General features: G+C 36.9%; 1 protein-coding gene across 6 annotated transcripts in view; it reads left to right on the top strand.

Moving 5' to 3' along the window:
* The window catches only part of LOC121330829 (sodium- and chloride-dependent glycine transporter 1-like), a 47,400-nt gene extending 33,792 nt beyond the window's left edge, over nt 1–13,608 (top strand). For 5 of the 6 annotated variants that reach the window (XM_041277668.1, XM_041277667.1, XM_041277669.1 and 2 more), the window contains 12 exons: nt 4,126–4,282; nt 4,766–4,897; nt 5,219–5,492; nt 5,764–5,896; nt 5,970–6,104; nt 6,304–6,407; nt 7,052–7,289; nt 7,413–7,547; nt 7,933–8,032; nt 8,226–8,326; nt 8,876–9,046; nt 9,674–13,608. In XM_041277668.1, coding sequence (XP_041133602.1) covers nt 4,126–4,282; nt 4,766–4,897; nt 5,219–5,492; nt 5,764–5,896; nt 5,970–6,104; nt 6,304–6,407; nt 7,052–7,289; nt 7,413–7,547; nt 7,933–8,032; nt 8,226–8,326; nt 8,876–9,046; nt 9,674–9,880 — 1,887 coding nt within the window. In that variant the 3' untranslated portion in view covers nt 9,881–13,608. The remainder of the gene's footprint in view (nt 1–4,125; nt 4,283–4,765; nt 4,898–5,218; nt 5,493–5,763; nt 5,897–5,969; nt 6,105–6,303; nt 6,408–7,051; nt 7,290–7,412; nt 7,548–7,932; nt 8,033–8,225; nt 8,327–8,875; nt 9,047–9,673) is intronic. The other variant, XR_005951903.1, reaches the window with a different exon arrangement.
* Nucleotides 13,609–14,623: the final 1,015 nt, after the last annotated feature.

Genomic DNA, 14,623 nt, shown 5'->3' with positions numbered 1-14,623 from the left:
TAATGTAAGTTGAAAAAGGCTTGGATTCCCTTTTAGAAAAGTCACTGTATGGCTGCTACTGTATACCCCTGCCAAACCTATGCCATATAATATTCTTTGTCTTTTTGTAGCAAACCTTGAGGATACTGTTACTAAATCAATCTACAGCCCTGTTTTAAGCTTTCCCCAGTACAGTACCTATTGTAAACATATTTTAAAGTGATGCTTGTTTTAAATAGCTTTTTTCATTATAATTTGCATTTGATGTTGTTTATCATATGTACTGTGTAGGTAAATTAGTTAATAAATTCATTCATGAGGTTTTCTTAAGTTGTTAAATGTAGCGTAATATTAATAGTGCATAGTGCTTCTTTACCATATCAGCAAACCTTTAGAAAGGGAAACCAGTTATTTAAACAATTGTAGCATCAAGTTAATCGATTTCAAGCTGAATGATAGCAGAGGACAGTCAGCAGGGATTGTGCACTCGAGTTAAGATACTTTTTTTTACTGTCGTGGCATTTTTTTAAAACAACCTCTTCCCCCTAAGCAGCAGGGTATCTTTGCCTAGTATCTAAAGGCACTAAAGGGTCTGCTAAAGTAGCACATTCTTTGCAGTACATGTTAAACATATTAGGCACCGGAGGGTTCCTCCAAGATATCACTCCAAGGGTCAGGGGTGGTGGGGAGGCAACTGCCATTCAAGGTTCCTTTTTCACACTTGCTGGCAGCTAAGGTCAAGTGAGTGACAGAATGGGAGAAGACTTCATATTGTGTGAATAAGAGGTAGTGGTAGACTTAGAGAAGTCAGTCAGTAGTGAAATGGGCAGTCCCACCCCCCAGTCAAGGATTATATATAACCAAGCTATACTCTAGATATATCAACAATATAAATAACGCAGAAGATAAAACAGTAATAAAACCACTTTATATTCGCATTTTACAGTGTTTCATCAGAATCAGCTCCTTAGAGTTGGACAGTAGAGCATTACTGGTACTAGTATAGATTTAGATTGAAGACTGTACTTTTCAGGTATACTTGCTATAGAGAAGATATATAGATAACTTAAGATGTATTGAATTCTGACATTTTCAGGTTTCAGCCTTCATCGAAAATGTTTTATTTATTTTTTTTAATATTATTTACCGGCTCAGAAAGATAATGGTTGGGTGTACACAAAGTAAAGGTTACTTGCAAAACAAATCATTTGGAAAGAAAGTCCTTCACATAAAACTCATTTTTTTATGATTATTAATCCCAAATATCCCATATTCATGCAGTACCATCAGTTACAAGATGTTTTCCCTTTTACATGCATGTATTATTTTTATTTGTAAATTTAAGTTTTATTCACTAGTTTAATTGTACTGTTTGGGCCAATCTGGCCCTTCCAGACAATACTGTCGTGAAATTTAGTATAGTATATTTTTTATATAAAAAATGTGGCGTAAAATGGTTGCATCCTTCTTTTTTTTACCTATTATGCAATTTTCAGTTGCACATTTACTTGATTTCTGCATGTGAGAGACACAGAGGGCTACAGTAGTTCAGGTTAGTTAGAGGTTAGAGACCACTAATATGGAACATCTACCACAGTACAGGGGAGCATGTGCTGTATTTATTGAAGGAGCAGATGGGCACATGTTGGCATGAGAAAATGTTGTGCATTGAAAACAAAGTAACACCTAGGTCTTTATTCTGAATTTCTACTAAGTATTGAAAGAAAAGTCTTTTGTCCTGTTCCAGCTGTTGGAATGCCATTTTCTTTCTGTACTGATCGCGACACAAAATGTCAATCATTATAAAGTGGTGTTTGTTTGTTAGCTCCAAATATACATGTGCATACTGTAACTGTATAGTTGTGTACCATGCAATAGCATTCCTGTAACAAGCTTTTATTAAGCTGTCAACTGATAAACAGGGAACATATGTGCTCCCTCCAGGTCTTTCTAGTACGTATTGGAAAGATTTACCATACTAACACTTTCTAACCTCTCTCTTCCGTCGTCCGTTACTTTGTAAGGCACATGCTCTATAATGGAATCTCTAGAACTGTACCTGTGATGTGCAGTTGTATGTGTAGAAGTGTTTGGTGGCTGACTCCTTATCAAGTTGAGAATATACTTCTCGCACACTCTTTGCTCCATACATCACTTAATTTCAGACCGTATTTCTAGTTCAGGTTTCTGTTCTGTCATTTTCCCTGCTCTTAGTTATGGCCTTGGGACCTCCTGAGCCTCATATGGCGCTCACTAGAAATACGTTGTTTTCCACACACGACTCAAAATTCCACATGAATACTCATGTGCTGGGAGCACATGAGGGGCTTTGATGTTACATCTTTCCCATCCAGCTGAGCAAAAGAGCTGCCAATATTTAAACACTTAAATGTCATGGACAGCTTCAGGTGCGAACTGTAACAATGTAGCCTTTGCACTGATAGGTTGGCACTGTTGTCTATTTTCCTGTTAAGATCTTGAAGTTATAATCTCTATGTGCTTTGGACTCAGTTGAGTTTATTTTCTGTGGATTTCAAAATGCCTTAATGCATTGTTATTCTTATGATGTTTCGTCATGTTTAATTGTTGTTGTCACATTTATTATCTTGATCATGTGATTAGTTACTTTTAATGTTGTGCAATGTAAATCTAACTCTAATCACATTGATAATTTGCATAAGTAATTTTGTAGAAAGTGGTGATTTAGGGAATGATGGTATTTACAGTAATTACATTGAAGTGCACAGATAGTGATTTCAAGTGTGTTGAAGACCAACCTGTCTTTTACTGCTTAAATTATAATTGATGCTGCCTTGGAGAGTCCCTAGTGTGAAACAAAGTATCTCTGTACCGGTAACTAAATGGCAAGGAGGTACAGAATCAATCCCCGTTTTTGTTTGGAGTGTTTTGTGACCGTTGTAATAAAAGCATCTAACAAAACAGTACTGTCTTTGCAAAGAGTTTGCTATGAAAGTCTCACATAGGTTCTAGTTTCAGAAACTCGCGATTTGAAGCTGTCACAGTATTGACTTAAATTGGAGCAAAATATTTGTTGATGGTGGGAAGGGTTTTATATTCTCATTCTGTTCATAAACAAGAAGGCTGAACAGCCTGGCTCTAGTTTAGTCCCAGCGATGTAGTGGCTTGATAAGAGAAATCTGTGGGCCAACACTCAACTTCAATATCGTCTGCATCTCCAGCTGGCACGAAAGCAGGCAGGCAGGCAGCGTGAGGATACAGACCAGATCAAAGTGCTGTAGGAATACCTTATACAACATTCTTCTTGCTGCTTTGTATTTTTGAACTTGAATATCTCCATGAAGGAGAATTTGTGTTTTGATGGAGTGCTGCACATACTGTACCGTGAAAACAAATCTTACGATTTTTAAGCTACTGTATAACTCCTCAGATACTACAGGAGGATCCTTCAAATTAAAAAGTCATGTCACTAGAAAAAAAAACAAGTCTTGATTTTTTAAGATCCAGGGCTTTCGTTTTATTGCTGCTGTTTACCTTTTCATGTTTTTAGCTTTAAAGAACTGTAGAAACTATATTAGTAGAATTTATTGATATTCATAAAAAGTCGTTAAAATACCTCAGTTTCATTAGGGATAAACAGATTATTTTATGAATAGCAATAAGAACATTCTGAGCATACTAAATCAGGAGTAAATTAACCAATTCAAAATATTACAACTACTTTTGGTATACTGGACTTCAGAGAATTTTACCATAAATCTTTCACTGTTAAACTGTAATTTTGTAAAAGTTGTCTTATTTTGGTATTTATTTAAAAGTTTACGTTGATTTTCACAAGATGCTACAAATGATTACACTTGCTGAACAGGAAAAAAGGAAATGGATGCAATTTTCCCATTAAACAGAACATTTCATGCTGTGCCATTGTGAATGTGTTAACTTTTACAGCCCTAATTACTTCAGTCAATTATTTAGCACATTTGTTTGTTTCCTACTTGTTTTTTTTTTTTTATTAGACTCTGGTCATATGAAAATAAAGGCTACCTCAATCCGGTTATTTTCCTTTGCCTTAATACAGTATATACCGTCAGATTGATGAATAACGTCATGGAAATGTGTATATGGTGGTGTGAAAGGCTGAAGGCGCTGTCTCTGATCTCTCTGCAGAATGGAGAGGTTCTTGGTGAGACGGCAAAGAAGGATGAGAACGTACGCCGGGGAAACTGGGGTAACCAGATTGAGTTTGTTCTGACCAGTGTCGGCTATGCAGTGGGTCTGGGTAATGTCTGGAGATTCCCCTATCTCTGCTACAGAAATGGAGGAGGTGAGTCTAATTATTATACACTATGTCTTCAGTGAACACTATCAATTATTTCTTTGCATTAGTTATTTCTGGGTTGGTTCTTAATTACATCAGGAGAAGTTGCAAGTTGCTCTTAAAATCTTGTCTTGGTTGAAAGAAGAATTAATGAGCTACAGTTTTTTGCTTCACAGAACCCCATCAGTTAAGTTATTCTAAACAGCGTTACCAAACAAAATTTACTATACTTTTCACTGACAGTGTTAACTGGCTAATGGATTTGATGACTGTGTGAAAATGTAATTAATTACAATGCACAATATCACCCCCCCCCCAGGAAGATACATTTTACTAAATTACCTTTACTCGCACTTTATTTTGCTAAACTTAATTTTGTTTAGCCTGTACAGCCTTGTGTTCTTGGGATATTTACCCATGTGATATTTACAATGCAGTGTTTGTTTTTCGTGTATAGTAACCTCAGCACTATGATGTTTGTGTCCCTAGGTGCCTTCATGTTCCCCTACTTCATCATGCTTGTGTTCTGTGGAATCCCCCTCTTTTTCTTGGAGCTGTCCTTTGGACAGTTTGCCAGTCTTGGCTGCCTTGGGGTATGGAAAGTCAGCCCCATGTTTAAAGGTAAGAAGAAAGAAAGGCAGCTGGGTGGTATGAAGGCTGCCAGGCTCAGTCCAGCAACAAGAGCCCTTAGATAAGTGCTTTCCAACTCCGCCCCCCAGTTTGGATATTCTGTAAAAAAATAAACATCCTCACACAACCTAAAATACATGATAGTCTAGATGCATTAGCTGTATATGAATCGCTGTACTGTTTAAATTTTCATATTAAAATATCAGTGAACTCAAGTGTGATCATCTCAAAACAAATATATGCACATATATATATATATAAAATCTGTGTTTTTATTTCCTTTTTATTATTATTTTCCCTGTACTTTAATAGGTGTTGGCTATGGTATGATGGTGGTTTCCACGTATATCGGTATTTATTACAACGTGGTGATCTGCATCGCTTTCTATTACTTCTTCATGTCTATGACCGACGTGCTTCCTTGGACATACTGCAATAACCCCTGGAACACCAAGGACTGCAGTGGGGTGTTGGGGTCTTCCTATGCGAACGCTTCTATCGCCAACACGTCCACGTTGATGGGAAACATCTCAGAATTGGTGAACCATACAGCCAAGAGGACCAGCCCTAGCGAGGAGTACTGGAAGTAAGCAGCTTGTCTTGGCTACCCACCTTTCCTTTCACCTTTTTTGACTTCTGCGTTAAAACTGAGCCCCTAGGGTGAAAATTTAGATTTTAAAGTAAGCAGTGAAATTGCTGTGAGATAAAGGTCAGCTGACCATTCCAAAGCATTCTGAGTGGCTGTTTTTCTCACAACAAATAGGTCCTACTTTGCCTTTTTAGATAAAGCTTCATTGTCGTATATTAAATAGAGGTGGCTGTTGTGATTTTTACATATCAGTTCTGCTTGTTTCAAGGTACCAGGTGCTGAACATCTCTGATGACATTGGTAATTTTGGAGAGGTGCGGCTTCCAATATTGGGTTGCCTGGCAGCCTCCTGGGTCGTGGTGTTCCTCTGTCTCATCAAAGGGGTCAAGTCGTCAGGGAAAGTAAGTACATTTTCTATATTGTGAGCACCATTAGGATGGTCAGATCTTTGAAAAATATTTTTTTGTCATGCAGGTGGTTTACTTTACAGCCACATTTCCTTACGTGGTGCTGACAATCCTCTTCATCCGAGGAATTACATTGGATGGTGCTGTTAATGGGATCAAGTACTACCTGACTCCGCAGTGGAAAATGATCTTGGATGCAAAGGTTTGTAACACTTTAAATGGTTCTGGTTAGCCTATGTGACTAACGCCATCCATTAAAAAATGATTGTGGATAAAGTGACCGATAGGAGTGGAATGTCCTGAATCGTTCAGTGGTAGCTGTACATCATAGCATGATCGTTTAAACAGAAGCCAAGTGATGAAGCTAATTGTCTGCTGTCAACTCCTCCTCCTTGTTTAAGGTGTGGGGGGATGCTGCCTCCCAGATCTTCTACTCTCTTGGCTGTGCCTGGGGTGGGCTCATCACCATGGCATCTTATAACAAATTCCACAACAACTGTTACAGGTACAGTGCTGCACCCAGCAATGAGACATCAGCATTGTATTTACGCTTGATTTCTTCACATAAGGCAAGGGTTTGGTTTTAGCCCCTGTATCTGTGGAATTTTAATGGTTTTGTTTTAATAGAGGTTTGTCAAAAAAAAAAAAAAAAAAAAAAAAACAGTTATAGGTTAAAGGGTTAAAAAGCCACTATTAGTTGTTTGGGAAGCGTACTGCACTGTGTTCAAACCTGAGTTTGTATTGCAGGGGAAACTAAAGTGCAAAATACATCAGTGTCCTCTACTGGTTAAACCAGAGCATTGCTCAGTTGAGGGGAGAGCGAGAGCGAGAGCGAGAGCGAGAGAGAGAGAGAGAGAGAGAGAGAGAGAGAGAGAGAGTTTCTTGCAGCTCCACCTGGTGACAAGCTGGAATGCAATCCCCTAAAGTGAAAAGACCAGTGGCCAAAATATTTTATTCCATCATGGTCATTATAGGAACACTGAAACATTAGGATAAGAGCTATCCTAACTAAAATAATACATCTATGGTGTGCATTTTAAGTTTAAATCTCTAGATATGTTCCATAAATTCTCAGGACGTTTACATTTTGGTAAATCCTCATTCCCGCTTTTCATTATAGTTCATTGTGTCTTTTCTCTCTGGATACAGGGACAGCATAATCATCAGCATAACAAACTGTGCAACCAGCGTCTACGCAGGCTTTGTCATCTTCTCCATTCTGGGCTTCATGGCGCACCACCTGGGTGTGGATGTGGCCGATGTGGCCGACCACGGACCTGGGCTAGCTTTTGTGGCCTACCCAGGGGCCCTCACTCTGCTCCCCATTTCCCCACTTTGGTCACTCCTTTTCTTCTTCATGCTCATCCTGCTAGGACTTGGAACTCAGGTGAGCCACATCGCATCCTGAACTGCCCTTACAGTCGGTCTGATTGATCTTTACCAGTACTTGGAAGGGAACAACAGACGACTTTGTTTGTTGTTTGAATCTGTGTTCTTTGTTTTTCTGTAGTTCTGCTTGTTGGAGACACTGGTAACAGCTATTGTGGATGAGATTGGGACAGACTGGATAATTCGGAATAAAACATATGTGACCTTGGGGGTGGCAGTAGTTGGCTTTCTGCTAGGAGTGCCTCTGACATCCCAGGTAAAAGCTGCTCAACACTACCATGCTCTCCTGCTTTCTAGGAATATATAAAATTAACAAGTGCAGTTAAAAACTCCCAGCTAACCTAAACTAATTCCCCTGTGCAGGAACATTTTGACTTGTACATCGATGAATACCGTCTGATTGTAACAGAATGTCGTGAGCTGAGAAATAGCCTATATGTGGGGGCGGGAATCCTGTTCATCACACACAGTGACAGAAAAGTTGTGCAAAGTTGCTACACTAAAAGTTAAAGGTTTTTAAACATTTTGGCTGGTGCTATGTGGGCTTTTAATCTTTTTTAAACCTGATAAGTAGTGATGCTGTTCCTGTATTTGATAGTGTGTGTTTTTATTTATTTATTTATTTATTTAAATCCACACAGGCTGGGATCTATTGGCTGCTGCTCATGGATAACTATGCAGCCAGTTTCTCTCTTGTCATCATCTCCTGCATCATGTGTGTCTCCATCATGTACATTTACGGTAAGCATTAAAACTTTGGCAGGCAGTGACAGGATTCTTGAAAGACGGGAAAGTGTTTTGTTTTTGAAGTTCAGCCAAAGTGTTATGTGTTTCATCTCAGGCAACTGCATGAAATAAAATACCCATTTTTGACAGAGGATGTGTTGCAGCTTTCATGAACATCCATGTTTACCCTTTATCTTTCTGTCTCTAGGGTTCCGCAAGTACTTCAAGGATGTTGAGATGATGCTGGGTTTTCCTCCCCCAATCTTCTTCCGAATCTGCTGGCGATTCGTGTCTCCTGCCATCATCACGGTGCGTGACATAGCCTTGGCGTAGTTTGTCTTCAAAAGAGAGCTTGTGGACTGCCAAGTCCATCTTTTGGGACATATATAAGCTTTGTAGGATGTTTGCAGGGCTTGTCTGCAGTTCAGTTTTAGAGATGATCTGGCTTTTTTAAATTTAATTTTTTTTTTTTTTTAAGTTAGTTAGTTACCAAGTAGAAATATGGTTTATGAAATTAGTGCCAAAGCAATAATATTGAGATTTAACAATAGTAGACCATAAGGAAGAGGCAGTGTGCCTGACACCTTAGGCCAGCAGCTGGAAGGAAAATTACTTATAACAAACAAGTACCATGCAACTGAAAACAAAATTAGGTCTCCAGTTTTCTGTCGCCAGTTTTGTAACCATGTGTATATTGTTACTACTTGCCAGATGTCATTGCTGTATGCTACACATTTTCTCCTTTTGAGAATTTCTTTAAAAGGTTTTTTCATTTGTGTTTCACTATCAAGACTGAAGGATAAGTCATGTCCAATTATGCTCTTTTAATGTTGTTATTTATTTATTTATTTTTGGCAGTTTATCCTGGTGTTCACAGTAGTCCAATACAAACCTATTACTTACAATGACTACATCTACCCTGGCTGGTCTTTAGCCATCGGATTCCTAATGGCTCTCTCTTCAGTAATTTGCATTCCTATCTATGCCATTTACAAGATCTGGACATCTGAAGGGAGAACGTTTCTAGAGGTAAATGTGTACAAGACCCATTCTGAAGTATTACATTGGGAAAATGATTCTTCTTTCATTTTTGGCTTTCAGTTTATATACTGTTTAATAAAGTGTGTGTGTATATATATATACATACACACACACACACACACACACACACACACATATATATATATATATATATATATATAGTGTACTGTTTAATACGTATAGTTTTCCTGTTCCACAAGTAGCTATTTTGCACACATAAAATACATCCAGGACAGTCACAGAGGCATTTGTGACGTCAGGCAGGAAAATCAGCTGCAGTTTTTGTTGGCACAACCGTTGTACAGCTGAAACGTATACAATTGTAATTACATTTAACAAATATAATAAAATATAATATAATAAAATGGTACTGCTTATCACATTGTACAGCCCACAGGGGCGTGTTTTGTACAAATAATAAACTCCCATTCTTTGGCCGTTAATCTTTCTTGTATTGTTTCTGGTTAAGGTACTTCTGTTCACAGTTACATGCAGCATTTCGAATTGTGTTTACTGCATACTTTGTTTACAAAGTAATGATTTCCATTGTCCCTTGGACCCCGTTATAAGTAGAGTGCACCTTTATAACCATTTGCACGTTTTCCTCCTTCCCAGCGTGTAAAAAACGCATTAAAGCCAGACCCCAGCTGGGGCCCAGCCCTGCAGGAGCACCGGACTGGTCGCTATGCACCGAACGTCAGCTCAGGCTCAGACCTCAACCAGGAGGATCAGCTCCTGCACGTTAAGGAGAAGCCAGAAGAGGTTAGCCTCATGATCCAGGACAGCAATGGCTCTGCACACAACCCGGAGGCCAGCGCGTAAAACCATGGTGCACCTTCAAAGCATTTTACACACAGCAGTGGGTGAAGACATTCTTGTGAAAACGTAACCTTTACATATTGCAAAGGCTTATTATTTCTAATCGCTATAGAATTGGTTGTCATTTGAATATTTATTTTTTTTTGTCTTCATAATCTGAGAATGTAATTTTTGCATGAAAAACTGTAACTTGTCTACACATTGTTGTTCCAAAACTAGCAAGGTGGAATACATTATTTTCAGATCTTTTATGAAATCTGAGTATGGTAAAATAGCAACACTTGTGCCAGGCAAACTTGTAAAGTCACAGTGCTATCTTGTTGGAGCGCTGGAGACAGAATTTTCTGTATAACAAAAAAATAAATAAATAAATAACACACACTGACCCAAACCCCAGTTCTCAACATAGCAGGTGTTCCATTTGCCATTTTTTATTAAACTTGCTATATGCTAAAGTCTCAAACTAACCAATCAATAGTGTCTGGGGAAATATATATATATATATATAAAAGCTTGTTCAGGTCTTGTACAAAACAAATACATGATGATAATTGTTTAAGTCTTCAAGTCTCATTGTTTTACAAATAACCTATGGTTACTGTTATCATGTGTCCATCAGTTCCAGAATTTAACTATATTGAACTATTTTGGCCTGGATTTTTATTTTATTTTATTTTTTGACAGTCAAACAGGCTCTTCCAAAGGAATCACAAACAGCAATAACTGTTTGGAAACTGAGTTCTACTTGTACACATGATGGACTGATTGGACTGCAGCTTAACATCGATAAAATGAAACAGACCTTTTTGACCCAAGCATTAATGATCCAAGTGTAATAGAATATACTAATGCTGCTGCATAAAAGTTTAAGAAATACTGTGCTCCAGCTCTCTAAATGGACAATCTGATTCATGAAGCACTTCCATATCAACAGTTAGGACCATGGTGAAACCAAGCAACCAATGAACGACGGAGGAAATGTTTAAGAAATGTTCATGTGTTCTCTGTGTTTCATTGGTTGCCTGGAAAAGTTGCCTAAAAGATGGCTTGTGTTTACATCTGCTGTTTAAAACTCATATTTTTTTCTAAATAGAATATTACATTTAAGAAGGGAGCATAGGCATTAAAACAGTAGCACAAATTATGAAATTGAATTCAATTACAAACATACACTGCAGAATTTCCATTATCTGAAACTCAGGTGACAAGGATATCAGAATACTTCATATAGAGCTGCAACCAGTAGTTGAACTGCAATGTAACTACATTTTTTAAAGATTCAGTTAAAAAAATTAAATACAAAAATAAAAATATTGTACTATATTTAAATTGAAAATAAAAAAAAAGTGTTATCCCCCTAAAAAAATGTCAAGCTGCATTGATTTTGGTGCAAATTGCATGAATTATTGAAAGACAACTGCAATGTCTTTAACTGAACCTCATTCCCTCTGTGTCCTCAGTGAGCCCGTTCTTCTCTTCCTTGTACAGTGATGTAAAGTTACACCCTTAGGGAGGTTCTTCTGTGTTTTTTTTGTTTGTTTAGTACTGTATTTAGGTTGTATAAATGGGTAATATTTCCTCTGTGTAGTGTTGATTTGCTGTGACGTAATGTAAGTATTATAAGCGCAGCATAGTGCCAGTATTGATGTTTTATAATTGTAATGATTATCAATATCTTTTAACAGAACAGTTTATATAAATCATGTTATTTTTTCCAAATTCTCTTAGATTCAGGCACCTCTGTTCCCCAGTTATAGCAACACCTGCCTCACCTAAAATGTGAAGCCAGCTGGTAAAGGAGCAGTAAATTGGGACAAGCAGTGTTAAAGTGTTTAGCAGTATGAAACTTTAACTACTATACATTTTAATTGTTATGGTCACTAAGTTTTTACTACAATTTATGTAACAATCGCTATACTGCCCTTATGTGCAGTATATACTGTATTTAACACACATTTGGCTTTTCCCTGCAGTGATTTAAAGATTGCGCACCATTCTGTTAAGCACACTACCTGCAATGAGAATTACTTCTGGACTATGAATATTTTACTGGCAAATATTACAGGTAGTCTGTGACTTTTCAACAAGGGTGGAGTGTACCAGAATACACTAAAATATAACTTAAATGGAACCCCTTTTATATGCAATAAATATAGGCAACATAGCCTCACCAAACCGTCCATCCAAAACTTGGCACATAAATTACATACACAGAAGTAGTCCCACACAATTTATGCATTTAGCAACAGATACCCTTGCAGATGCAGAAAACTACAAAAAACTAAAACCAGCAAATAGGTATGTGTGGACAAAGCACAGGGCCCTCAATGCCACATGCATTGTAGGGACCTTTTGTCTCCAGTCAGGTATAACCCTAAACCTAAAAAGCAGTAGCTGTGCATACATTTTTCTCTTGGTATGTGTATATTGTACAAGGTTAACATACAAACTATAGTTATATGCACTATAGGTTTTTAATGGTATGTTTGGGATATACTTGCGATATGAACTTTTAAGAAGGTATAATATGTATGTCATATTTGTGTTAGTAACGTTGTCTACTGATAAAGGAGGGTTATATTTTTGTTTATTTTTTCAAGCGTATTTCGTACCAATAGGAAGTTGTTGTAAGTAGCAATAACCTTGTAACACCCTCATAGTATAATTAATATGTCTGATTGAAGAAAAGTGTATTTGTATTTTGTTAACGACTGTTGATAAAATGTAGTTTGTACCAGCAGAGCAACTAAAAATATTCAAACATTAGAAAATGAAGGTGTTAAACAACCAGTGACAGTGTAGGGCATTTTGCACAGCTGCATTGTCATGCTTTATCAATGCCTTTCACCTGAAAAAAGCCTGCAGTTTAGGGGCTGGTTTCCTGCATACTTTAATCTCACTAAAGATATTGACAAGTGACCTCATACCTATTTTTTGTTTTAAAATTTTAGAACATATATCTCATTCATCCCAGATGGTTTACAATGCAATTTCTCAAACAATTTACATAAGCTCAGGTTTTACTTCAGATGGGACTTTCTGCAGCTCTAACCATTACATTTTGTGTTGCACTTCTGTTTCCTGATGTTTATCATTGTAAAGATAAAGGTATAGAAGTGTGTACTCACATGTCAGAGATATAAATTAGCCCAACTCCTTTTTTCTATTATTTTTCGTTCTTTTTTTAAAATTTTATTTAAAAATAAGACCTTTTAAAATAATAAATATAACAGTACTGGTGTACCATGTATTTGTGCATCTATAAAATATCAGTAGTTAAACAGAGAGTTTAGTCAGTCAGTATGTGTATAGTATGTCAATATAACAATAACTCTTACTACTGTTTTCAGTGGTATAAACTGAATATTATATGATATTATACACAGACTGGCGATGTGTGTGCAAGGATGGAGGGGAGGGGGGACCAGTCTCCATTCATGCCAGGTGCTGTGGAAGAACTCTTGTTGAGGTAGAGCAGCGAGTAAAATCTAACCTTTTCCTTTGACAGAAGTGGATTCCCTTGTGTGCCCTTTACTCTGTGCAGAATACCCTGTTTGCCCATTGTGAAACAGCATTGAGTATTTGTATTATCACAATTTTCGTTTGAAGTACGGAAGTCCGAGCTAGCTTTAAAATAAAATAAAAACCTCTAGATGATGTGTACAATACTGTGTTATGTTATATGATTCTTTGTTAGACATGCAAATAAAGAATAGCAATTAACCTTAAAATGGCTCTCGTGTTTTTGGGTTGTGTTCAAAACAGATTTCACCTTTGGTCTTTATTACCTTTATCAACTATGTCCAATCCTCCCCAGTAACCCACACATTTGTGGTCCCACGATGAACAGGATGTGGTCTTGAGGCCAGGGAACAGGTTTCTGTAACGTAAACTTACAGTAAAAAAACAACTACATAGCAGTAAAATGCATAAACTTTGGATAAATGATCAGTATTACTTTAACAATTTAATTACAGCTCTTAATTATAAGAAGCCAGTTTTGTTTGGCTCATTATATAACTTTTTTAATTTTGTTTTTATACTTTATACTATATATATACTTTATAATATATACCATTCAGCAGACAAAGTGAACTTAAAGAGTTTAAACATTTCTTTAAAAAAGATTCTTGCCATACCAACACACATCGTGATAATCACAATTTCCTTACAATGAGAAACAAAATCATTTCACTATTGGAAGAAACTGTCAGTTATCAAATTGAGCAGCTAAGTAAGAACATTGTGCTGCAGACAAAAATAAAATGTTATTGTTTAAGAAGTAATTCACTTGGCAGGGTTCTTGTTTATTCTTCCACACAAGAAACAAACCGTTTAAAGAAATGCTACATATTATGGTCGGCATGAATAATACCATACCTACCATATTTACTGCAATAAAAGTCGATCTTGTATAAGAGATTTAGGGCGAGATTCAGGTATTTTTTTTGTTTTGTTTGTCTAAAGGATTATGAGGCTATTAAGTTATTAAGTGATTAAGTGATCCCCCCCCCCCCCCCCAACTTCAGGATTGTGTTTAGATTTCTTGACTTTTACTCGAGCAAATAGAGTAAAATGATCAGAAACTACTGAAAGGAAAATAAAATTAAATGCTTACTGCTTTTATTTTTTTATTTTTTGAAATATATTAACAACAAAACACAAAAATACATTTTGCTATGAAGAGCTAGATTCCCAAACATGACAATAACAGTGTCATAGAACTTGGTACGTAATAATTACACC

This window comes from Polyodon spathula, chromosome 18 (genome assembly GCF_017654505.1).
Source record: "Polyodon spathula isolate WHYD16114869_AA chromosome 18, ASM1765450v1, whole genome shotgun sequence".
Taxonomy (NCBI): domain Eukaryota; kingdom Metazoa; phylum Chordata; class Actinopteri; order Acipenseriformes; family Polyodontidae; genus Polyodon; species Polyodon spathula.
This window is presented reverse-complemented; position numbering and strand designations above follow the sequence as displayed.